General features: G+C 52.3%; 7 protein-coding genes across 7 annotated transcripts; 4 read left to right on the top strand and 3 right to left on the bottom strand.

Moving 5' to 3' along the window:
• Positions 1-21: 21 nt before the first annotated feature.
• On the bottom strand, positions 22-1,095 carry AYL99_06757 (hypothetical protein; the record flags this gene model as incomplete). The annotated part of the gene is made up of 1 exon (XM_018838266.1): positions 22-1,095. One exon carries the CDS (start codon positions 1,093-1,095, stop codon positions 22-24), a length of 1,074 nt encoding a protein of 357 aa, XP_018692826.1.
• A 1,141-nt stretch (positions 1,096-2,236) lies between these two features.
• AYL99_06756 (hypothetical protein) lies at positions 2,237-3,250 on the bottom strand (the record flags this gene model as incomplete). Its single annotated transcript, XM_018838265.1, has 1 exon — positions 2,237-3,250. One exon carries the CDS (start codon positions 3,248-3,250, stop codon positions 2,237-2,239), a length of 1,014 nt encoding a protein of 337 aa, XP_018692825.1.
• A 262-nt stretch (positions 3,251-3,512) lies between these two features.
• On the top strand, positions 3,513-4,444 carry AYL99_06755 (hypothetical protein; the record flags this gene model as incomplete). Its single annotated transcript, XM_018838264.1, has 2 exons — positions 3,513-3,622; positions 3,676-4,444. The coding sequence occupies 2 exons, from the start codon at positions 3,513-3,515 to the stop codon at positions 4,442-4,444; spliced, it is 879 nt and encodes a 292-aa protein (XP_018692824.1).
• Positions 4,445-4,924: 480 nt separating this feature from the next.
• Positions 4,925-5,719, bottom strand: AYL99_06754 (hypothetical protein; the record flags this gene model as incomplete). Its single annotated transcript, XM_018838263.1, has 2 exons — positions 4,925-5,008; positions 5,060-5,719. 2 exons carry the CDS (start codon positions 5,717-5,719, stop codon positions 4,925-4,927), a joined length of 744 nt encoding a protein of 247 aa, XP_018692823.1.
• A 1,111-nt stretch (positions 5,720-6,830) lies between these two features.
• On the top strand, positions 6,831-11,476 carry AYL99_06753 (hypothetical protein; the record flags this gene model as incomplete). The annotated part of the gene is made up of 6 exons (XM_018838262.1): positions 6,831-7,143; positions 7,200-8,286; positions 8,333-8,537; positions 8,590-10,993; positions 11,048-11,197; positions 11,253-11,476. 6 exons carry the CDS (start codon positions 6,831-6,833, stop codon positions 11,474-11,476), a joined length of 4,383 nt encoding a protein of 1,460 aa, XP_018692822.1.
• A 373-nt stretch (positions 11,477-11,849) lies between these two features.
• AYL99_06752 (hypothetical protein) lies at positions 11,850-20,758 on the top strand (the record flags this gene model as incomplete). Its single annotated transcript, XM_018838261.1, has 7 exons — positions 11,850-12,325; positions 13,093-13,223; positions 13,271-13,530; positions 13,589-13,855; positions 13,912-15,087; positions 16,046-19,781; positions 19,827-20,758. The coding sequence occupies 7 exons, from the start codon at positions 11,850-11,852 to the stop codon at positions 20,756-20,758; spliced, it is 6,978 nt and encodes a 2,325-aa protein (XP_018692821.1).
• A 1,427-nt stretch (positions 20,759-22,185) lies between these two features.
• On the top strand, positions 22,186-24,085 carry AYL99_06751 (hypothetical protein; the record flags this gene model as incomplete). Its single annotated transcript, XM_018838260.1, has 4 exons — positions 22,186-22,375; positions 22,470-22,688; positions 22,788-23,169; positions 23,248-24,085. The coding sequence occupies 4 exons, from the start codon at positions 22,186-22,188 to the stop codon at positions 24,083-24,085; spliced, it is 1,629 nt and encodes a 542-aa protein (XP_018692820.1).
• Between the last annotated feature and the right edge of the window lie 1,490 nt (positions 24,086-25,575).

The following is a 25,575-nucleotide window of genomic DNA, read 5'->3' as shown; positions in this document are numbered from 1 at the left end:
TTGTTCGTCATGCCTCGACCATCATAACCGGGCACCTGTACCAACAGACTCCTTGACCAGCACAAGGATTCTCTCAGCTGCACCCCAACTTAGCTCATAGCCTCGACCGCCAGCACCATACCCATGGACGACGTCTTGGCCGGGTCCAAACGACTCGGTTTCGATTCGATAGCCACCTTCCCGCCACGGCCTGCGACCAACAACATCCCGCATGACCTCAAATTTCTCGATCGAGTCGACAAAGTAGGGAAACATCTCGACAGACTTTCGAAGCAGTTCGGCCCTTGTCTCTGGCCGAGGGGTGTCGTGCCAATCATTAACCTCCTTCGTTCCGCCCACGATTGTGCCACCACCTTGAGGTCGGGGGACCAAGAATGTCCAACTCCCATCAGCGTTCTGCCGAGTAATCGTCTTCGGGGATTGTTGCCTGACGAGCACAGTCTGGCCGCGGATGATCTTCACTTTGGGATCTCGATCGAAATTTCTCCCGGAGCAATTTACCACCACTGACACTTTGCCAAGTTGATTACGCTCCGCAAAGCTGAACGCTTCAGTCGCGTTGGACAGACGATGTTGAAGAACTCGTCCTCCGTCTGCCAGGAATCGGTCCATCAACCAGCGACAGTATTCCACAATATTGACGCAATAACTTTGGTACTCACATCCCCATTTGGCTCCGTCCGGCAGCTCATTCTGCGGCAGGACGCGGAACTCATCATTTGGACCCGCATACTCGTCACCGGTCCTGATATTCAAAATCTCCGAGGGGGGATCCTCAAGGTATTCGACCCCAGGCATGGCTTCTACCCCCGAATCTGGAAAGTCCCGGGCGATACCCATCATAACCTCCCTCGTCCGAACTCCCATTTTGTATTCCGCTTTGAGTTGTTCGGTGGAGAGTGGATGGATTGGACGGTAGTGGGCACCTGCCCACATGGAGGCGTAGTCTACCGATGGGCATGGTGTCGTGGGCGTTTCGGCGGCAATGATGGTAATTTTGGCACTTGAGAAGTGCCTTTGGAGGAGAGTTGCTGTGCTCAGGCCGGTCACGCCGGCACCGATAACAAGGATATTAGTGGCGCCGTGGTGTGGCATGATGAGATAGCTGTTCTGAGGAGTTCGTGACTTGTTACGGGTTACCACCTGAAGATAACTCCTGTGAAAGGACGGCCCTGTTGCTCAACGATACTAGCCTCGTACCGTGCAAATCGCGGAATAGCCCTTAGAATTCAATGCAGACGCTCGAACTGGCGCAAGCTTGTTCCGTCGATCGACTTCTCGAAGTCCTTTCCCTTGCTGGTGGCCGTACTGGCAGATTTCGCACTGAATGTCTGCTTGAGCCGTCAATCTACTTTCAAGACGAGCTTCACAGTCGTCTCTCAAGAATTTCCGAGCGAAGTGGACGACGAAAAGTCGATCCGGCCCTGCTTGGTCTTGCTCTTTCACCGTCCTTCTATCACTCTGTACTCATGCGTCTGTGAATGAAGGATGGGAGGGAACGGTCTGGGAGTCAGTCAACCTTGACATCGACCGACTCACTGATTCGCGGGATACGTATTCCTCATTCAGAACAGAACAAGGCTGGTGAGAAACCCACAAAGAGACATCATCATAATAAGAATAATAATTAATCGACTGACAAAGACATATGTATTGGGTGGGCATCGAACGAATCTTGATGTCGCGTGCAAACAATAAAATAAAACTACCCCCTCTATGTAAAAGGGCGCACGTACGCAGGGGGGCGTTCAACTCCGCTCTCCTCTCTCTCCTCCTTCCTGTCTCTCCGTACCCGTGTTGAAGAGTCACAGCTACATGTATATATATACATGTATAGACCTCGACTTGCCAGAAGCCATGGCCACTCGGTTCAGTACAACTTCCTTGAATCACGGACCTACTGTAGGTAGATACCTACAGACAAATTCACTGGTGCACAAAACGGGCACCGGTACGATCCCCATCATTAGTACCCTTACTACTCAGGTATCCCAGGATGGACGGTCAGGCTGGACAGTAGAGAATGTGGTTCCATCCACTTTGGAATTCGGAAGGAGACAGATAGATGGAAGATGCTCCAGAATGCGAACCAGTGTCCGCTTCGCCCGCTCACTTTCCTGTGCAACAAAAAAGCAAGTATAATACCTGCCCGCTCCTGGAAGGGATAGACCAACGGCAATCTATTTGAGCAGCATCTCTGCCTCTCTCCTGCACAATACACTCCAACCTGTCCCCGTTACATGGCGGTTCCTCGCTCGAAACTTTCCCGGATATCCCTCGTGTACCGGTCGTAGAATCTCGATAGCTTGAGGTTGAACTGCTTGTTCTTGTCATTGATATATGTGACGTCCCCTTCTTCCACGTCGCGCCCTCTTTCTCTTCTCTTTTTGAACCGTGCCTCCTCTGCCTTTTTTAGGTCATTGACCAGGCGATCCACATTCTCTCGTTTGGGCTTCTGTTCCACGAAGCCCAGACTGTCGTGGTCCGCGTAGAATCGGCCGTCTTTATCGATGGCAACGAGTTCGCCGTTGTCCATTTCCACAATTTCTAACCCGCCGGTGCGAGCGGCGTTTTCGATGATTTCGGCCTTTTGCCGTTCGTATTCTTCACGGTTGCGGCCGCCATCTTTGAGAGAACTTTTCTCCAACTCGCGGATCTGGCGATCATACATTCTGGCCGCCTCGTCACTCCAGTCCGAAAACGCATTGTTGTCCCTTGCGGCCTTTTTCCGTTCCTGGCGCTCGTCCCATCTCTCACTCTCTTCGATGGTGTAGTCCCAAGCTCGCTTGCGCTCGAAGGCCCCTTTGCCCTCGTCTTCTTCGGTATCTGCTTTCAGCAGGTTGTGCTGCGCGATGGCCGAGCGTCTGTTGAGGTTGGCGAGCAAGGCTGGATCCATCGCTGCGCGGTTGGCTTCCGCTTTGGCTTCGGCAAGATTGGACTTTGCGGACTCCGTGGCCCGAGATTTGAGGGCCGCAAAACGGGCGAGTCGGTCTGCATTTATGGTGGTTGGGATGGCGATGGCAGCTGAGGCACCGTCCGTAGCTGCGTATTTGTGCTTTGCAGTCGAGTCTTGTCCATCGGTATCTGCCTGGTTACCGACCGAAGGTGTCGCTGCTCGTGTCACATCGCGATCTGACTCTTGTGTCGTCTGTGGCGTCCTCTGTGACATTTCTGTGGTATTCTCTGCACTGCCCTGGATTTCTTCTTGCTCTGGCTCTGGGCTGAGCTTGCGCCGCTTCGAAGGAGACATACTGGCTGTAGGACTTTGATCAGTGTGTAACGACTGTTGAAAAAGGTAAAGGTTCGTTGTTCGTTCATTGCATGGAGAAATTTGGAAATCTCGCTGGATGGTCGTTCGAGAGCCTGTATCTCGCCGCACCTTCCATTTCTGGACGCCCTCGTCAATGACGCACTTGACTCTCCCCAAAAAGTACAAGCAACCTTTGTTCGTGGTGTGAAGGGGGTTCCTCTCGAGAGGGTATCGAGTTGGTAGACCGTTGCGTACTCCAGCAATGGCACAGGCTGCCAAGAAGAAGTTGGTCGTTGCAGGAGGCAATGGGTTTCTGGGTTCGCGCATCTGCAAATCTGCCGTTGCTAGAGGTTGGGACGTTACCTCCATCAGGTATTTGTTTGTGCCCAATCCACGGTGTTGCAATATGGCTTATAGCGCTCTAGTCGCTCAGGCGAACCGACATGGTCCTCAGTGACCTCCTCGCCAGAGGCTCCCTCCTGGTCCAAGTCCGTGAGCTGGGCAAAAGGTGACATCCTCAAGCCCACAACCTACACCTCCCACCTCAAGGACGCCGATGCTGTCGTCCATACGATGGGCATCTTACTCGAGGCAGACTACAAGGGGGTGCTGTCTGGGAAAGAATCAATCATCTCGGGCCTGTCTAGGGCGTTCAGTTCAACCAAGGCTGGAAGCTCCAAAAACCCACTCGACCGCAAACCCGGCGAAGGCCTGGAGAAGGGTGAAAAAGACGGGCAGATCACATATGAATTGATGAACAGAGACTCGGCCATCGCACTGGCACAAGAAGCTGAGAATGCTGGTGCACACACATTCGTCTACATCTCCGCCGCGGCAGGTGCACCCATTCTTCCCTCACGGTATATCACAACGAAGCGGGAGGCAGAGAACACGATAGCAAGCCAGATGACGAAGTTGAGGAGCATCTTTGTCAGACCGGGGTTTCTGTGGGACAACAGTCGGAAGTTCACCTTGCCTATAGCTGCGTCGGGGATGGTGGGCAGTACGGTCAACAGCATGGTCGGAGGCAACTTAACCGGTATATTCGGTGCAGCTGTTGAGAAGCCGCTGAAGGTGGACCTGGTCGCGGACGCTGTGGTTGAAGCCATTGCCGACGAGGAGACAAAGGGTGTTCTGGACACGAAGACCATCGAGGCTCTCGCTGCAAAAGCCTGGCGGAAGACAATGCTGTGAGGCATATTCACTGCTCATGACCTGTACAACACAAAAGACTAATAGCCGGGAATCGGTGGTTTGGGCTGGTTTATCACCAGCATCCGAGACCTTTTCAGTTGGCGTCATAGAAAAATTGATGGACATGATGGGCAGCATATTGTTTGATATTAACATTTTTAGTGGATGAATTCTCCTCAACAAATATGAAGACATCAGTTGACGAACCAAAGATCTGTCTCTCCTGGACCATTAGTCGCCATCGATCTTTGGGACCCGGGACTTCGCTTCCACGGGGCGTCATTCTTGCCAAAATCTATCATACACAATCCACCTCCCAGAACGCCCTGTATCATACCATTCCCGCTATGCTTTACCACATTCGAAGAGTGAGGATCGTATAACAGACATCGGTCGGTCGCAAAGGTGCACTGCTCTGGCGACATGCACGACAGAGAAAGGAGGTTTTATACAAGCGGGACTTCTCCAAAGGTCATCAGTTTAGATGCTCGCGTGTGTGGGAGCAATCGTATGTTCTTTCGCCTCCGCGGGTTCGCCTGGTTCGAAAATGACTTTTCGAGTCAACTGAGTCACGGGTTAGCACTGTCACAGTCCGTAAAATAAGTCGTTACTTACAGCCCACGCTCCCGCAATCGATCCTACGATGCCGCTTGAGATCAACATTGGTTTCAAGCCTCGGGTGCTCTTGAAAATGGCTCCGCTGAATGCACCAGCCAGAATGCTGTTGGTAGCATCATGTTTCCCGCGGTAATATCCTATCGTCGAGTTTACTCCGTTGTAAACCATTGCCACCACTCCGGCCGAGTTGCCCAGGAAAGGTCCTCTTCGCGTGATGCTGTTCAACACGCTGTTTAATCTTAGCTTCGGAGGTGCGGATGCCGGTGTTCGATTCAGTCCTTCTATTAAACCCCACATGCCTCCTGTAGTCAAGGCAGCGAGATAGACGACTCCCGTGCCGTAGCACAAGTCATCAGACCAGCCGCGCGATGGTAATATCGACCTAGAGCCGGGGAGGTCTGAGAGTTGCGACTCGTCGAGTGTGAGGTAGTCGAGTGTCTGTTGATTCAAGCCGGCCAGGGGGTGAAGTTTCGATGCATCGGGTAAAGAGGCGCTTCCAAGAAAGGACGACACGTCTGTTGCAGTAGTGGGATCGAAATGTGTCGGCGTAAATGATGAAGACGAGGATGAGGATGAAGAGGAAGATTGGGGATGGGTGGAGGCTTCCGATTGCTGCCTCGAGGACTTCCTCCCAGTGAAAGCGTCCCAGACCGACATGTTGTGCTGTACCGAACGGAAGAAGACACGGATAGGAACAATGGGCTCGAAGGGAGAAGGCGAGAGGCGGTCGCAACAGCAGTCGCAGGTTGGCGCAGAAGGACAGACAGAAACTCGAACCCGGCCGGAAGAAAATGTTCGAAATGCGGATCATTAAAGATAGGCACGTGATAGGATAGGGTGGAATCCATTGTCTCCACGCTAGACCAGATCAGGGATGGCGCCAGCTATACCCCTTCTACCCATTTTTCGTGCAAAAAATCACAGCAGTTCTTGAACCTGTCGCCAAGTATAGACAATGAAGACTGTTCCGACTGTTGCTATCGTCGTTCTTCACAGGAGAGAGCCTCGACGAAGGCCATGATGAAGGAGATTCGCAGCATCTAACACGAACATCAAACCGGAGCCTGTGTCACGCTTCACTATGACTAACATGGATTCCATATCTCGCGCCATAAATACAGAAGTTCCTCTTCCCATTTCCCTTCTTTCGGAACTAGGGAGAGGCTCTCTCAGACAGGCCCTACGCGGTATCCGTCACGGCCAGGATGTCTCCCAGATGCTGACTCTGTGGAACAAGCTTGTCCTCACAGCAACGAACCCCAAAGTGGCCGACAAACACATAACTGCGGCGTCAAATGCTCTCTGTGTTTACCTACATGAGGCTGTCGCAAGCTCTGCTTTCCAGCTTAAAGATTTTGTCTTGTCCAGGGATGTGTGGGTTGCAACGTATCATTGTGCCCACAAGGCCTTCAATGATGGCAAAACCAAACCAGCAAATCAAATAATGGAAACTCTCTGTGACCTGCTTGACCAGCAAAATAACCTAGTTGTCCTCGCTGAGATCCTGCGGGAGGCCTCACTGCCCTTGGTGAGGATCGTCTTGCTATCTTTACCTCGCTCAGAGATTAAGAAATCTTGTCTTATGTTGGCATACCTACTTAGGAGGACGCCACTCCTCGAGCAGCTTGACCAGTTGGTCCAGCATTGCGTGGATGACAACCGCTTTTTGTGGACACAACGGCTATCCAAGCATAATCTCAGATTGAGCGATGTCTCTTCTCTTGGACCACGCAATATCGCCCATTTTATACTTGCATTGATCTTTGCAATGACCGATCTAGACACAAGAAGCGCGGCTCTGAAGGCTTGCTCCATGCTCTGCAGCGATGCTTCCAAACCCACGGCATCATCAACTTTGCAAGCTCTGACTGAGCTTGCCATAAAGTTGTATCTGGAGAGAAATCGCGAAGCCCTAGGCGAATTTGCAGAGAATATCTTACCTGTTATTCTGGACAGAAAGGAGAAGTTCATGGCTTTCATTCAACCCTATTCCAGATCCTGTCACGAGAGCGGGTCAAGGATGGCCTTATTCATTGCTATTCTCAAAGTCGGTCGGGCGAAATCAATCTTAACAGACTCTGGTATGTGTGCTGTCAGTCTTAGATGTTCCAAAAGTCACTAATATTGCTCTACGCAGAAGCGTTGGACCTTTTCGCATCAGCATTTCCTCCACCTGCTCCTCCCTTCAGTTATGAGACGAAAAGTCTCTACTGGTGTAGACAAGTGTTGATGAGCGCCGATTATGAAGTGCGCATTCTTACATACGGACTGCTGGTGTCATCGCCTGCAACAAATGCCATTGTCTTACCAGAAACACTAGAATGTATTGCTACTAGCATGAGATATCTTCATGATGACGCAGCCGCCCACGAGCGTGGTGAGATTCTGAGCATCACTAAGAGACTGTTGCGAAGACTCCAGGGCAGTATTCCGACCCTCCGAAAGTCGACACAACTCCCACCCTATGTGAATGATGTCCAAGCCGTGTTGGACTCGTACAGTTCTTTCACGAAGTCTTTTTATGCCTTCTTGAAGGATGAGTTGAATACAGGAGTATCCTACCCTCGTCACATTCTTGGATTACTTTCTCTGCAATGCCTGCTTGATCTGAGCTTGGATCCCGGCATGTTTGCGGGGGATGATGGTCTGTTGAAGGCTTTGACATGTCTGGTGCTCGACCCCTTCGAGGACGTTCGGAGCACTGCAGCGGCTGTTCTCCAAACGCTCATCGTCGAAGACGGAAGCTTGGTTAACCTCGCCATAGACCACATCCTTCTCAAAAGGGTAGAGGCGCTGGCTGTTAGGACACTGCGCGCTGATCATGCAGACGGGATGGGACGTCTTTGTGCTCTCAAGAGCAGGTATTCGTCGCCAAAGGGACGACAGCCAGATCTTCATGAGACAGAACTGGTGAAAGACGTTTGTTTCTTGAAGCAGTCAACAACTGGAGAAGGAGATATCCAGCTGAGGCCTGGTTGTGTTATTCCCATCCATGCACTTTTACTTGCCACGAGTTATCGACTACGGTGCCTAGACCGCCAGGACGAACAGATTACATATATTGGGCCAACTATTATCAAAGTCTGTGAAAACGTCTGGGAACAAGTGCGACTCCGGCTTTGTGTGGATTCTCCAGAGACCGCCTCCGAAGCTGAGGACGAAATCACCAGTGAAGGGCCAAAGGATTTGCTTGCTTATTCCTGGAGGGCTCTTCGAGATTCAAGGTATGTTATGATTCCGAGTTGCGGACTGTGAAACTGATACAAGTAGTCTTGTTCTTCAATCATTGATTCTCGTTGCGGCGCCCTCTCGGGAGCTTTTTTCTGCGGTCGGCGACCTTTGTATGGATCAATTAATCTCACTACGGCATCGAGGAGCCTTCTCAACGGTCGCTCAGACCTTCAGTCAATGTTGCGATAAAGTCAGACTATCCTTTGATCCAGCGATCTGTGGCCTCATCCACAAGTGGTATCAGGTAAGTCGTACGTCAAGAGTCGTATTAGACCTAGGGAGACTTATACTTACAGGTCGCCTTGAGTCAAATCACCGAGCAAGCAAGTCGGCTAACGCGGCGTTCTGCTGGTCTTCCAGCCATGATAGGAGCACTCCTCAACCCCTCCGACTCAATTGAATTTTCTTCCTCGATCAACGACCTTATGATCATCGCAGAGCGAGGAACAGATCGGATTTCTATCCTCGATATCGAAGATGTGAAACTGCCGCAAGTCCACGCGTTGAACTGCCTGAAAGACATAATGACGAACTCAAAGTTTGCGGTAGTCGTGGTCCAACACCTTGAGAGAATGATGGAACTTGCTGCTACATGCCTATCGTCCAAAGTCTGGGCAATTCGGAACTGCGGACTCATGCTTCTGCGTGCTTGTATCAATCGTCTTGATTCTTCGAGCATGGGTGCAAGGGCTGCGCCGGTAGATCGATCCACTGAGCAGGAAACGAGTTATACTACGTCGACAATTGCGTTCCGTCTCTTTAATGCACCAGCATTCGAGACCGATAAGGCTGCCAACAGTAAAGCTAGTGATACAGAACTCGTTTTCGCTGGCCTCGACCTTCTTGGCCATGCAGCTTTCAAGGGTTCGGAGGCAGATGAAGCCGCGGAGCGTATCATGGAATACTTGACGCACTCAACGTGGGCCGTCAGAGATCATGCGGCTCTGCTACTGGCAACCCGCTTACTCGGTGGGAATCCAGCAGGAGTGATCATGAAGCTCTTGCAAGACATCGGTGTGTCTGGTTCGGAGAATCAAGTCCACGGCGTTCTGCTTTGCTGCCGATATCTGTTCGGGCGAGCCACAGTCCTCATTACATCTGCAGAGCTCGAGTCCATCATTGAGTGTCTCATCAACCAGATGATCCGTTCCGATGGGGATTTGTCATCCCACTCACCATACGTCTATGCTGCTTGGCTGGATTTGCTCAATGATGCATTTTCCTACGTTCTTGAAAATAGGTGGACATGTGGGTTGTCCGGAATACAGCGCTTACAAGGCCTCCTGCCGTCCGCTGCGCGGGTTGAATCCACACACTATTCATACCTATCCCGAAGGATGCTGCTTTGCAAGACCTACCACTTTCTACTTAGGGACGCGCCTCTTGTTCATGAAAGCGAAGAGTTGCAGGATTTGGCCAGTCAATACGTCGAGGATGTCGATGCTCTGGGCTTCGTTTTCGACGTCGTGGGTCAGAAGCATTGTCACAAACCATCACGGAATCTGGTCAACTTGCTTATCTGTCTCATCGACGACGGGAGCAGGTCTTCGTCTCTCCCACCGGCCATTCTTGAGCAGATATTTACATGTTTGGCGCAATGCCTCGATCATATTACAGATATTTCTATTCATATTCTCCGAGAGCTTTTCTGCGCCCTGAGCTTATCCCAACTGCATACAACGCGGGATCTAAGGAATGCAGCTCTGAAACTACAAGCATCACTTTTGGGAAGAATTCAAACTGCACATGTTGAATCCTTTCCACATGCACAACAAATCGAAGTATGGCTTGATGCAATACAGGATATTGCAACCGACTATCTGGACTTTCCCACCAGACTGAGCGCTGTGACAGCAATTTCCACTTTCATTGAGCATCTCAAGTCTCATGGTACCTTGGAGCTCCCCTCTAGTCTCAGGATTCATCTGCTATTGGTCCTGTATGATTTATTGAACGACGACGACGAAGAGATCCGGCTCGAAGCAATTCATGCGGCTCGCAAGCTCCGGCTACATGAGCCGAGTGCCATGAATAGTTTGGGCAGCAGCGCCCTCTCCGCAAGGGAAAATCTCTTGTCTGAACTTTCACGCCAGTTCGGCCGGACTTCGAAGCTTACTGAAGCCGCCATTGTCAACATCCTGCGTATCGGGCAAAACACAAACGACTCTATTCCGCGTGCCGGAGCTGGTTCTCTCTTCAATACATCCTTTTTTTCCAGGCTACAGAGTATCTCGAGGTCGAAGAATGATTTGTTTGCAGAGGAAAGACAGAACCTGTACATGGACGACATTCGGGAGATCAAGGAATGGACAGAAGTCCTTTACAACGGCAACGGTGTATCGACGGCTCAGGAGCTCTGGAAGTCGGCGATGAACTGGACGCTCGAAGGGTTGAGTCAAGTCCTTATGCTTCTTGAAGCAGAACATACCACAACGCTTGGACATCGAACCAGCACTCACGACGGAGATGAGAGACAACACCAGCAGACCCCGCCACAAGATGGGCTTCTCGAGTCGCTGTTCGTCCATCCATTAGGCTTGACCTATGACCATGCAATCTTGGTTTTAATGATTCAGGTGGTCAGCTTGTCCGGAGTGTTCATTCACCACGACAAGGGCGTGGAAACCCAGCAACAACGGGCAAGTCTAGAAAAAATCAAGGGAATCTGCTTGGATTCACAGGCCAATCCTGCAATGTTGGGTGCGGTTGAACGCGCTCTGCAAAGGCAGTGACCCACAAACACTGCCTCCGCAGTACAGAACATCCAGCCTGATACTAATTCGAGGACGGACAGTCTGTGCAACTCGATCATATTTGTGTTAGCATTGGCTCATGCATATCGCATACTTCTTGGATCCATGACCTTCGCCCTCAAGCACCTGGCTGAATCCTCCAACATCATTCGTACGTGATATATGTTCCCTTTCCACTCGTCAGCTGGGCTGATCTCTACAACTAGCATCGTCATTTCGAGCCCGATCGTATTCAAATCTTCGACCGGTGGTACCGGGCAAAATGAATGCCGGCCTAGCAATCCTGATCTGCTTTGTGGTCATCACGCCGGTCTGCGTCTGGGCAGGATGGAAAATCTTCATGCCGATGATGCAGGAACACATGGCAATGATGGAGGAAGGTGAACGACGTCGTGAAGCAGGACATCCACAAGCCGTCGGAGCAGGTTGATGGACGGCAGTCGCCAGAACGACAGAGTCAGAGGTGTCAAGGCTGAGCTTGACACGTATGTGTATGGGACTGGCGGTGCAGGATCTCGCAGGCGCGTAATGGATGGGTTGTGATCTGCTGTACCCTCATTATTCACCAGGATATCCAGCATTGGAGATTGAAGGGCTGGCTTGTGTTTTGTTGGTTGGCCCCCTCGAACGAGTTCTAGACATTGACGAGGAAAGATGCCTCGACCTCACCTTTGAATGCCGGCTGATCATCTCGCCGATTTGGCTCTTCTTGAATATTTGAGCTTTCCACTCTATCTTCTTCAAAAAGGTGTCTCCTTCCTCTCAACCTTCTCTCTAATGTGATCGGAGCCAAATATTCCAACATGTCATTCACCACCCAAACAGTCACAGAGACCACGACCACGGCGGTCATGATCTCGCCCACTCTCATCAGTGACGCTACTACCACCGTCACTTGCCATGTATCCACGACTCTCTTTGCAACATTTGGCCAAACCGTCACGATCTCCTCACCTGCTTCACCTTCCACGACTGCAGTCACTGAGCCGACAACGAAGTACACGCCGATCCCCACCACAACCACGCAGACATCAACAGTCACACTGACCGAGCTTGAAATTTACCTCCAAGACGACATGGGAAGTATTTATTCAACCTGGATCATTCCCTTCTCCGGGTCTCCACTCCCAAATGCAACCCACACTGGGGACCCGGGTCAGCTGGTCTACGTGGTTGACCCTGATGATGGTGGGTGGGATCACTGGAGCACAGGTGCAAAGGCGGGCATGATCGTTGGTGTGGTCCTCGGGGCTATTCTCATTGCTGCCATGATCTTTTGGTGTGTCCGAAAGAGGGCGAATGGGAAGTGGTGGTTCGCACATGCATGGCCACACTGGGCAGCACCGATGGATGCAGGAAGCCCATCCATGGTACATCCAGCAATCATGAACGGACAGATGGTGCCATATCAATCTGGCTATGGCTATGGGTACAGTGTTGGGTTAAGGGGTGGTGGTGGCGGCAGAAGTTCGAAACCAAGATGGACAAGGGAGTGGTGGTAGGTGCGATGGAAGAGAGCAGAGAGGTCAATTACATTCAACCATGGCAGGGATATGAATTGTGGTGCTGAGGATCAAAGGGCTTCTTTCTTTCTTTCATCATGAACCGCAGCACTGGGGGCTTGTTAGCATCATACTGGATGTCTAGGAAATGCTACAGGCGAAGCAGTGAACGCAGAGCACAACATATTCTGCAGCGAGCTAGACCAGTCACGGTTGCCGACAGTTCAATAGAGCCATGTTGAGGGCTTGACATCCAGCATGAAGTCTGTAGGGTGGTCGAAGAGCAGAGAACCGTGGAGGTCATGGAGGTCATGGAGTTATAGGAAGAATATATCCTTTCTCAACCTTCCCACAGGCTGAGCTGGTCCGAGCGTCTTGGAGAAACCAACCAATGACGTGGCTAGGTGGGTGCGAGTGCATCTAACGTTCCCAGCATCTCCAGTTCCTCCAACAACTGAGGTTGTGTTCTTCTCACTTACCGTTCTTCTTGAAACAATGGAACCTCCACGATAAGCCTTCGTCCTTCTTCCTGACCCGTGTCCAGTCGCATCCCTTGCCTCTCCGTTGCATGTCAGCACAAGATGTGGCAGGACGACGAGGACAACAACCCGTACGGGTCCTTTAACAACCAGGACTCTGCCACTGAGCCCTCCAATCCAACTCTAAGCACCTCCTGTATGCGCTTGTATTCATACCGCCTGAGCTTGTCGCTGACATACTAGACCCAGACTCAGTCCAGCCGACGTCGCCGACCTCATACTCCACTTCCTCTAACCAGGCATCACAGTTCCGCGATGACGACGATGAGGAGCAGGAGGAGGAGGACGAGAGACAAGCGGAGAGTGGTCCCGTCCCTCCCAAAGGCGGCTATGACAGCAGAGTCCAGCAAATCCTTTATGAACAACCCGACCTGGAAATTGTCATAACGGACGCAGGCAAAAGCGCAGATGGAGGGTACATCGTGTACAAGATTCGGACTGGAGTATGCACCTCCCGTGGACGTTGGAACCACTGGTTGGGTAGCTGACAGGATCTTGCAGGACATTGAGGTCGCGAGGAGATATTCGGAGTTCAGCTCACTGCGCGCCGCTCTGATCAACCTCCATCCCACCTTGATCATTCCTCCAATCCCCGAGAAACACACAATGGCAGATTATGCGGCCAAACCCACAAAAGCAAAGGAAGACGTTGGCATAATTGATCAGCGAAAACGTATGCTCGCTGTTTTTCTGAACCGCTGTCGGAGAATGAAGGAGGTGGTTGAGGACGGCGTCTGGTGGAGGTTCCTGGATCCCAACTCCAGCTGGGTAATGGCCAACCCCGTTATTTGTTGCACTACCAGGATACTGACCTTGCTGTGCAGAATGAAGTCTTGCATGCTCATCCGGTCTCGTCGGTACCAAAGAATAATCTGAAAGCACCACCTCTGGACCCTGCTAACCCGACACCTGCTCACAACTGGTTACCCATCCCTTCCTCCTCGGCCAAGCTTAGGCCGTACGGACCAACTTCAAGTACTGGGACGCCTATATCTCCCCCAGACCAGACCTTCCCCTCGGTTGTGTCCCATACGACACCCGGTCCCCAGATATTCGGACGGTTTCCCGTGAATGCGGAAAGACTGAGCGAAACGGACCTTGACCCCTACTTTATCAATTTTGAACAAAACACGCGGGAACTAGAGATCCTATTGCAAGGCAGTATTGAAAAAGTAAACCGCCGTACTATTGAGCACCTCACCAAGCTTTCGGCGGATCTTGCAGAGTTGGGGGCGCGGTATAATGGCTTCTCACTCTCCGAGCAGTCCCCGACTGTGGCAGCAGCCATTGAGCGGATTGGGCAAGCCGTGGACAGCACTTATATCTCAACCGAAGAGCTATCGCTCAGCTTGGGAGCCACATTTGCCGAGCCTATGAGGGAGAGTGCGCAATTTGCGGGTGTCGTCCGGAATGTTCTGAAATATAGAGTCCTGAAACGAGTGCAGCAAGAAATGACCAGGGAGGACTTGGAGAAGAAACGTTACCTTTTGGACCAGCTCGAACGCAGTGAGTCAGAGGCTAAACGGATTGATGCGTATCTGGCCGGCAGCACGACACTGGCAAGCCCCCCGCGTCGCTCAACATCGAGTGCTTCTGCAAGGGGTCCACCGGAGAGGAGGGACGTGCAGCATGAAGAGACCGAATCTGTTGACTCCGACTTTCCACCCACTCATGGTGAGCCTCCATTATCACCTCCGTCGGCTGCTCAAGGACAGCCACACCAGAATCCAACTTCTCCAACAACACACAGAAAGTCTCCCAGCGGCAACTTTGTGACCAACAAGATATTTGGCAGCTTCAGACATGCCGTGAACGGCTTTGTCGATGTTGACCCGGAGAGGACGAGACGGGATCAGATTGGGAAAACGCGAGAAAGCCTATCTCAGCTGGAACAGGCTCTCGAAGTGTCGGAGAAAGACGTACACGACGCAACTCAAGGAGTGATGCGAGATCTCAAGAGATTCCAGAAAGAGAAGGAGGACGACCTCCAGAGATACATGGTACGTGTGGTCCAAACGGACTCCCGGAGTCCAGATTCTGGATCGTGTCCATTCAGCTAACTTTTCACACACCAATAGGTTTCGTATGCACGATGCCATATCGAATGGGCGAGGAAGAACCTTGATACGTGGTCGGAGGCGAGGGATGAGGTAGACAAGATTGTCGCAAGATGATTCGAACACAGAAGGCCTTGGTTTGTTCCATGGGCCAGGCAGAAGGCTACGAGTGAGGCGGTGGAAGCCTTGCTTAATCATGATGGACCATGCAAACAGACGAAATACCTAATGTATCATTGGCTCACTAGTACGTACCCTGGAGCTGTCGTGGTGAATAGGTTTGTCACTGAAGATGGATGGCCTGGTGTTTACCCGGAGCCTCACACGAGCGCAGCCCGCGGCTCGGCTCATATGTAGACAGACTCCCAAACAGGGTGGATAAGCTTGACAAACAAAATCAGTTCAGTTTCGGTTGTTAGAAGACTCAGACAGTTTCCGACCCCAGTCTGCAGGCATCCCGTAATCATCCCCCCGACAAGTCGTGGCTGAGGACTAGGCATTGTCAAGTAGCAAGCTCTTCACCGCAGTTGACTGCCTCACCAGGCCATTTTCTTAGCGCAGGCAAACCGCCAGTGAGGTAGGCCAGTATCCACCCGCGACGCTGGCCCTCACATTCTGCGGCGTCATTTTCAGACCCTCACAATCGACACGTTCACTACTTCGACAGTCAGATTTCCGCCTTGTTGCTCCCTCTAATCCATGGTCCTGGCTTAAGTCGCGAATCTGGACCTCCTTATTACCTGTCCCTCCGAGCACTCCCGCCCGGGACATGCCCGCTTCCTCTCAAAAACTTCGAAATCACCGAAACCAGCACCTCTCGCATTCCAAGGATGATTTAGGCAGGCATCTGCGCTCCGCTTCCCCCGCTGTAAAGAGGCCGGCGTCTGATATGGGGGCCCAGGATAGAGAGTCCTACAACAGCGACGTAGAGATGAGTGAGGGTCAAATACCGGGCTCCGGGTCCGGTTTCACGCCCATCAACTCGGATACCATGCCGTCGGGTTCTCAAGACACTCTGAAGGCAAAACAGCAAGACACTGGCTTGAGACACCGCGACATACGAACGACAGATCAACTCACCCACACTAGTGATGCTCGGGCCGTCCAACAAAGCGCGGCTTCTTCGTCCGACAACAGTGCCAGCTCGACCACCACGGACTCCCTCTTTCCCAGTCCGTCGAATCGCTCTACGGCGGCCACTTCGCTAGACGCTGATGTCCCTCCCACCGCTACGTCCATACCCTCGATCGATGACCAGATCGCGCAAGTGACGGCGCTGTGGCAGAAAGAGCTGGAGGAAGGTCAGAAGGGTTACCTCATCTCTGCAAAATGGTTTCAGAAAGTCCAGGCACGTAGTTCTGTGCCTGGTGACGTGGGGAGGGTGGAAAAATCAGCGACAGAAGGTGAAATCGGACCTGTTGACAACTCGGACATTGCCATGGTGATCGACGAGGATGCCAGGTTGACGGACGAGGCGGGCGAAAAATATGTGCCTCTCCGACCAGGCCTGACACTGGACGAAGACTATCGAGTGTTCCCTCAGGAAGCCTGGGACCTGATAATATCATGGTACGGGCTGGCCAAGGATTCTCCTGTCATCACTAGATACGCCCATGACTGGAGCGGTGCCGACGCAACAATGCCAAATGTGACGTGGGAGCTGAATCCGCCACTCTTCTCCTTCCTGAAGGTGCCCAGTGAGCACACGATCCAGACCCAACGCGAGAGCGATCTCCCCCCTCAAAGAATGATTGCGAGCAAGAAGACGTTGTGCAACGATTGGCTGAAAGAAGGCAAGAAGCTCCTGCACATCGATATGAACACCAAAGTCAGAGTATGGAGAATCCTGGGCGGACTGAAAAATGCCAGTGCTTCGGGTGGCCTCACTCCTGCCGCTTCCAGAAGTGCTTCCCCAGCGCCTGGTGTCGAGATCGTGGCCACGGCAGGAGACAAAATGCTCCTTGATGTCAACACCTTCGTACATCTTCAGGTAGGCGAGCACCGTGAGCTTCTTACTGAGATTAAGGACAACACTGCGAACCCTAATTACAACGGGAAGACGTCGACTTTGAGCTTCGTGGGTCTGGGCAGGAACGAAGAAGTGATTGTGCTCGAGGAACAAAAGTCTGGGAAGGATGAGTGGCCAAGCGAGAGTTCCAAGCTCAACCTCGCCAAAGGCATCAGAGGTGCGGCTAAGAACCTCACCCCCAGTGGAAGATCTAGCCCAGCTCCTGGCATGATGACGCGGGGACGGCAGAAACGGGACGGGAGACCACGAGGCATCACCGGACTGAGCAATTTGGGAAACACGTGTTACATGAATTCGGCCTTGCAATGCATTCGCAGTGTCGAAGAATTGACCCAGTACTTCCTCCATGACCAATGGAAGCAGGACCTTAACGTGGATAATCCCCTGGGTCACCATGGCGAGATTGCGAAGGCCTACGCCAACCTTCTTCATCAGATCTACGACGAGAACGCATCTTCGACGAACCCGAGCAGGTTCAAAGCCATAGTGGGCAAGTACGGGTCCAACTTCTCTGGGTATTCACAACAAGACTCTCAGGAGTTTCTGTTGTTCCTCCTTGACGGACTTCAGGAAGATTTAAACCGCATCCAAAAGAAGCCATACATCGAAAAGCCGGATTCCACAGACGACATGGTCCACGATAGCGCAGCCCTTCAGGCTTTCGCTCAGAAGAACTGGGAAATCTACAAGGCCCGAAATGACTCTGTCGTCACAGATCTCTTTGCTGGGATGTACAAATCCACCTTGACCTGCCCGGTTTGTAACAAAGTCAGCATCATCTTCGACCCTTTCAACAATTTAACCTTGCAACTGCCCATCGAGAACAACTGGCAGAAAGAGATTCTGTACTTTCCGCTCCGTCAGCGACCCATTCGAATTGACATAGACATTGACAAACATTCAACCATCAAAGCCCTGAAGGAATTTGTGGCTCTGAGGACGCACGCCGACGTGGACCGACTGCTTGTTGCTGAATCTTACAAAAATAAGATTTATAAGATTTTTGACAACAACATCGTCATTTCCGAGGCAAGTATTCAAGCCAACGACATCATTTGCGTGTATGAGTTGGAATCCGTCCCAACCAATTACAATCCAAACAAGCCGCGGAAGTTCAGCTTGTACATGTCCAGGAGTGATGCAGACGAAGACGTGGTGGATGCAGACAGTCCGGAAGCCGACCGTCTTCTTGTGCCAATTTTCAACCGACTCGTCAAACATCCCGCACGCACCTCCTCGAAACTCTTTTTTGGCCAGCCCACGTATCTCGTGCTGAGCCGCGAGGACAGGGCTACCTACGATGGTGTCCTGAAGAAGATTCTCGGAAATGTCATGGGAATGACCACTAAGAGCATCCTTGATGAGGAATACAACCCCTCCGACGACGGGATTGGGACACCAGAAGGATCCGACACCATGGTTATGACGGACGACATGTCTAGCTCGGGCTCGGGCCTTCCGACCGCCACCTCTGTGCAGGGCGAAGATGGTCTCGTAGATGTATCGATGCGGGATGCTAGTCAAGCTCCTGAACTGCGGCCTCAGCCCGCTGAGGCTGGTTTACAGAAGCTCCTGCAATCTAATTCGCCCTTACCCCGCCGATTCCAACAACTCTTCGATGTTCAGGTCGTCGCCACCGGGGAGGGCGTTCCTACTGGCTGGAGCCAGCTCTCAGAGACGGGAGAATACGTGTCTATCAAAACTCGAATTCCCAAACCAACGTCTCGCACGATGAGGCCCACCGGTGCTCTTGCTTTTGCCAACGGCGAGAGTGGCTCTGCAGAGAGCGACGATGAGCTTGCGGACATTGAGAATGACGACACTCCGATGGACAGCAACGAGTCCGGATCGGAAGCCAGTCCAGTCCTCCCTTCTGGTCCTGAGTCCGAATCCGAGTTCCAAGAACCCCAGGAGATCTTGCCCAGCCGGAACAAGAAGGCACACAAGTACGGCAAGAACAAAAACAGAGGCAAGGTGTCGGCCAGACGCCCACACCGTCGATCACCTTTGCCGCCGCCTCAGCCGATTCCCCAAGCCGAGACTGGCGATTTCGTCCGACCAGGTGAAATCATCATCCTTGACTGGAGCCAAGAGGGCTATGATGCGTTATTTGGCGGCAATGAAGACGGAAGTGAGGGCTTCCGTGGTCTTCCCACATGGAAGAGCGTGGGCCTCTTGCCCGACCCAGAGATATCGGCCAAACGTGAACAACGCAACAATCGTAAGAAGAATGGCATCACATTGATAGATTGTCTGAACGAGTTTGGCAAATCCGAAACGCTGTCTGAGCAGAATGCTTGGTACTGTCCTCGGTGCAAAGAGCACCGCAGAGCCGACAAGATGTTCGAGTTGTGGAAAGCGCCCGATATCCTGGTCATGCACTTGAAGCGGTTCAGTTCTAACAGAAGCTTCCGCGACAAGCTTGAAGTCAAGGTTGACTATCCCACCGAAGGGCTCGATCTTTCAGAGATGGTTAGGGATCAGCAAGACGGTAAGAGCATGATTTACGACTTGATCGCCGTTGATAACCACTACGGGGGTTTGGGAGGCGGTCACTACACGGCGTTCGCGAAGAACTTTTACAACAATAGCTGGTATGAATACAATGGTGAGTTGCTCCATACCCGTTTCCCGGCTCTGCTAACCGGGCTAGATTCTCACGTCTCGTCAAAACCGGATCCGAGATCGGTCGTGACCAGTGCGGCGTATCTCTTGTTCTATCGTCGACGGTCGGACCACCCTTTAGGCGGGCCCAAACTTCAGGAAGCCCTCCAAGAATTGAATCCCAACAGCAACGATGCCGCAGCCGACTCTGAACTGCCGCAAGACTCGCGTGACTCTTCTCCGATGACGGGGGAAGGTCAGCGTCTCGGCGACTCCTCCCACAATGGGTCTTCGGGCGCTTTTCCAGTCGGTCACGGTCACCGCGTGGGAGCGGGACCGGGTGGCTCGGCGCAGGAAGAAGGAAGTCGGCAGGCTCGAGGTCTGTTAGCCGGAACAGAAAGTCCACCGAACTTGACGCTCCCAACAGCAGCCAGTAGTGGTGGCGAGTACGAGCAGCCTCCGGCCTATGACATCCCCCCTCCAGAAATTGACGAAGGAGTCGGCATGGACTTTCAGTGGTCACGGCAGTCGTGGGACTTTGCACGGTTGGATGGTACGGAAACCACGTCGCAGCGAGCGCCAGCGAACTCCGAGGTCGAGGGGGTGTTTGGTGACAAAGGCAGTTCCAATGACAGCACGCGCGTCGAAGGGAATGACTGCAGCCCAGTACCAAGCTTCACGGATTTAGAGGACGACGGTTCGATTCATCACGACCCAAGCGAGAGTGACATGGCCCTCTACAGCAGTGAAGCTGGGCGCGTTCTGCCCCATGAAGAGCCCGGACATGGCCGTGATGCCAGAGAGAGCGCCCCCCCTCCTGATGAGATCGTATCGGAGGTAGGAACGTCTGGCCGTGGAATGTCGATGCCGGTGACCATAATTGTGGATGATGACAATGATGATATCGACGATCCACCAGTCATGGAATTGCAGGCAGATCCGGCGAATAATCATGAGTTGAGCTTTAACCCTGCCACTTAATCGGAAGAGCCAAGAGACGGGTGAATTCTTTTGGAGTCCACGGATATTGGCGTTGCGGCTGAGACCAGTCCTCTGATATAGGCGCAGCCTCGTCCCATGTCAATGCACAGGCTATTTTTGAATGTGCTCAGCAGGCAGTCACCATCAAAACAACAGGCCAAAAGGGGGTCACATGGAAAAGGAATGGGATATCCAGGAGGCATTCGAGAGTCCCCGAAAACGTGTTCTAGCACACCATTGGCAGGGTGTCGAACAAGCTGCGGGAGCAGAATGCCGCCATGTTACGAAGTGATTTGCAGTTTGCAGGTGGTGTGCAGCAAGATTTTGCAGAAATAGATCACAAGTCGAGACAATGATGAAGTGAGATGAACCGCTGATGGCGGGAACAAGGCACAGATGAGAAGACGATGAGGCTGAGGGTGGTGTCGGCAATGTCATCAATGTCGTCGTTGTCGATAGGATGGAAGACCATACCGAGCACATTGGCAGTGTAACTAGAATTACGCGGTGGCTGGCTGTCCCTCACCATGCACCATGCCACGCCAATCTTGACGGATTTTCCATCTACTTCGACTCTGGTCATTATCACCTGTTCTGACAAACTCTCCTATGACTGCCTATTTCGTTAAACACACACTGCTGAGCATTTACCGAGAAGACCGACCGTTTGCCTACCCTCCACCGTGACCGCATTGAGCCATATGGCGGCCTGAATCAGCAATCTTCGCAAGCCCCCCACGAGCACGCGAACCTGTCCCCATCTGTCCACCTGCACGCACGAATAACATGTCACGAACATCCGAGCCCTCTTCTTTCGAGTCCCAGCTCTGCCACATGTGGGCAGCGGTGAGGACGAGAAGGTCGGGCGGGGCTCCCGCGGGACGTTGGAAAAAGCGAACCGCCTCTGATTGCTGGAAATTGAGGCCGGCTGAGCTTCGCGGTCTGGGCCTTGGACTAGGAAAGATTCTAGCACTCCGGAAACGACATTTCGTCCACTGCCGTCGATTGATGCAGCTGCTGCTGCAGCAGCACACACGTCTGTACGACACAGAGGCACACACACCACACCCTCTTCCAAGATGGGTGCTGTCGCCCCAGACCCTTGCGCACATGCGCAGCGTTTGCAAGAAAAAGAGGCTGTATGGTTGGTGAATTGGGCTGGTGAACGTGGTGTATTCTGCAGCCGCACCAGCCGTCCCTGGGTTTGATGAGTTTGGCATCTTGTTCGAAAGAGCCTTCCCTTCTCTCCTCATTGATCGAGCTGAATTCAAGTCTACTTTCTTTTTATTCTCGGATTTGCTCTCGAAAGCACTCGCAGCTTTTCGTGCCGTTGTCTTGAGCAACCTCCTTTGGCTGACCTCCAACCTACTCTGTACTCTGGAGGTTCCCCACTTCATATCGCGAGGACAGCGTTGCGGGTTTCGAAGATGCCTCTACCCGTACGAACGCTTTGCCTCTGTCTCATGGTGTTCTTGCTGTTCAATACTCTTGCCTATGCTGCTCAAGAAGGTGATGCGGAGGCCGACCCGGTCTGCAGTTCCGAGGGAACCAAAGAGCAGGGGTGTTCCATCAAGGGCAATTCCGACTATTATGGCTTCGGTGTGAGAGTTGGTATCTGTATGTTCGGCGATCCCCATCCATCCGACACCCGGATGCCAATGCCATCAATTATACATTTGTGTTTTACTAACACGTTTGGACCATTTTGCAGACACCCAATGGATGACGTCCTGGGTCGCGAACAACTTCCTCTGCGAAGAGATTATCGGTTCTCTCGAAACGAATTCTATCTTCCTCCTCGCGTTGTTCTCGACCGTCTTCTTCTACTCGCTCCAGGAGGACAAGATTCGTGTGGTAGATGTCCTGGTGATCCATCAATTGTGCATCGGGTTTCTATTCAGCATCATGAGCCTCTGGGGGTATCGCACGAGTAAGTCGCTTTTATCCTTGGCATCAGTAATATGACTGGATCGGCTGGATATTATTTTAGCATTCCGAGCTTTACGGCTGACCATTCGTCTCTATACAGTGTACTACAAAACGGAAGGCCCAGGCGGACGCCGCCACTTTGGCGGCTTTGGCACGCACTTCCGCCTCATCCTCATGAGCATGATCACCCTTTACGGGGTCTGGTTCTGGGCCAAAGGAATCGACGTCTTGTCCCCGTGTGATCGCCGAAAAGACTGCGGCGGCCTGAAAACATTCTTCTTGGGTCCAATGCGGGTTGAATCCTGGGTGACCAGGGGTATCAATCTGGCCATAGCCATAGTTTCGGCACTGTATTATGCTGTCATGGCGATTGTGGCCGGCATCGCCGGCATTGTCTACGTGGCGAGGAAATGGAGCAGGAAGGCGGATAACTGGGAGTTGATCGAGCACCCGGACGCGGATGTTTCGCTCAATAAGAGAGAGTGAGTAACATTCTGCAATTCATTCAAACTAGATCAACTTCCCGACCGACATCTTCCTGCTAACACTACTGCTGATAGGTTGACGGTATGGTATATCTGCCTGTCTTGTTTCAATCTGTTCTGGATTGTGTTCGCCATGCTCAGCATCGAGTTCACCCTCAACTTGAACCACATGGGCAACGTCCTTGTGAGCTCCGCGACTGCGGGAGCTGGTCAACTGATCCCGCTGGCCATCGGAGTCATCAGTCTTGTGCGGGTGCTTTATGTGCTGGCACAGAAGCATGTCTCGTGGCTGCGGAAAAAAGATGATGACGATGACTGCTGCAACCCCTCCTCCGGCGAGGGTGCCGACACGGCCATCGGCGGCTTAGGTCTCAACCCGTATCCATCTGCTTTCAAAATGGGAAGCGCAGGTGACCAGGACCAGATTGCAGTGTTCGGGACATTGAATCGACCCCAGACTCTTCCTGCTGTGTCAGCAAGGGGCGGGCGTCAAGAGAGACGTTCCCTCGCACATCGCGTCCTGTTGGCCTGGCTCCCTTGGTTGAATATGTTTGAATGGTCGAAAGAATCCTTATCACCGAAAGCAATCCGAGAAACTATGATTTTCGCCAATAATAATACCAAGGAGAAAGATACGGAGGCTGGCTTTGAAGTTATGGGGGTGAAAAGGATACATTCAGGAATGCAAGATGTAAGGCAGCGAATGGGGCACAATCGCGACGAAAGTACGACGACGGATGACAGCTCCACGGCTGCCCTCCTGAGGTCACCACCCCAGTTATTGTCGGGACAGAAAGGGTTGATGGCGCCCACGGGGGCCGACGGGGTAGAAATGGCGGACCGGAGACAGTCAATGATGGACTCCAGTATCTACGATGGTGATGGTTATGATGGCTACCCCCGCCAACGATGATTAGCCAGGGGGGAGTTGAACAGGGTTCGGGCATGAGAATGGATAGCCATTCTTGACGACACTGGGAACAGAGACACATTTACGACGGCTCTCTTTTTGGAGTATGTCACTGTTTGGAAGGGCGGGAAGATGTTGGAGGCATTGCTTAGAAGGATAGCGTGGACGACGGGAAACAGGATAACAGCACAAATGAAGAGGCAGATGTTTTCAGGACATGGTTGGAATATATATAGTGCATCAGGCAACACCCCTACGGCAAGGTTATATCCTCTCTCGCAGGGCGGAATTCCGTTGGAGAAGATTTTTTTCCGTGAGCAACCAAACTCGTGTCCCTTTGAAGTTACTATTATCTCCTCGCCAATGCATGATTCAAAGGAGGCGTTTCATCGGCTGCCGCCCGTTGCGCCGTTCAGAGACTCATAAATCTATCTCTGGCTGGGATGTTGTCTGAATCAACTCCTCCATCGCTGTGCTGCGCAGTGCGAGGCATCCGACTCTATTTTCCAGACAGATTTCACCACCCTTTTTCTTTCTTCACGTTGAGTAATGGGTTGGGGAAAGCAACGATTACAGACAAGACAAGACATATGTACCAAAAAAGAGAACTGGATGCTCCACATGTCGATTGTGGAGGCCCTCGTATTCTCCTTTGTGTTTTGAGAACGGGGTACGATATACTCACTGATGCTAAACAGGTCATAGTCTACATCGATGGGAACCCGCGTTGGGACAACACTCCCCGATAATGGAACAGAGTACTCGTCGCTTACAACTTCCACGAGCTGTTGATAGGGAAGAGAAGCACTCCAACATCAAGAACGGTTGCCAGCTGATTCGCACAGGCACCACGCAGACATCGAGAAAAGCCCCTACCTAGCGCGCTCTGCTGGCACCCCTTCAGTGGGACTTCACCCACCTCAAGCATCGGCAACTTGGGCTCGGGTGGGATTTTTCCGGCCGATCATCGACTGGACTCCAGAAGGTTGTAGCAGTCCATCTACTCGGTACAAGGCTCCCGCACGGCGCCAATGTCGCTCTCTCGTGGTCGCCATCCTAGAAACGTGCTCCAGTGCCACGTTGCGTGGATATCGGCTATTACCGACCGATCTGGTTCCTCGCTGGGAACTATGACCTGGCAATGACAGAAGCGAATCAAAGCGTGTCGTGCTGTTGAACCGTCTGTGCCCTGATGCCTTCTTGCGGGACTGAAGTCTCTACAGATACAAGGCAAGTGGAGAACCTCCGCATTTCCTGGGACCAGCTGGTGGATATGCTCCCCGGATTCCCCAACCTTTTCCCTGGGGGTCCCTCGAATATCCACCCCATGTCCGGCGGAGGTGTGCCTGTACCACGTTCCCAAGACTCGTCTGGCGTCTCCACTTACAGGCTATCATCCATCCAGACCCAGGGAAAGTTCCATCTTGTGCGTCACCGAAAACTCACTAATCTGCACTCATCCTATACCAGTGTGCCTTTCCTGCTTTCTTGCC

Source organism: Fonsecaea erecta (genome assembly GCF_001651985.1).
Source record: "Fonsecaea erecta strain CBS 125763 chromosome Unknown Scaff5, whole genome shotgun sequence".
NCBI lineage: Eukaryota > Fungi > Ascomycota > Eurotiomycetes > Chaetothyriales > Herpotrichiellaceae > Fonsecaea > Fonsecaea erecta.
The sequence above is the reverse complement of the archived record's forward strand: the minus strand, read 5'-3'. Positions and strand labels throughout refer to the sequence as shown.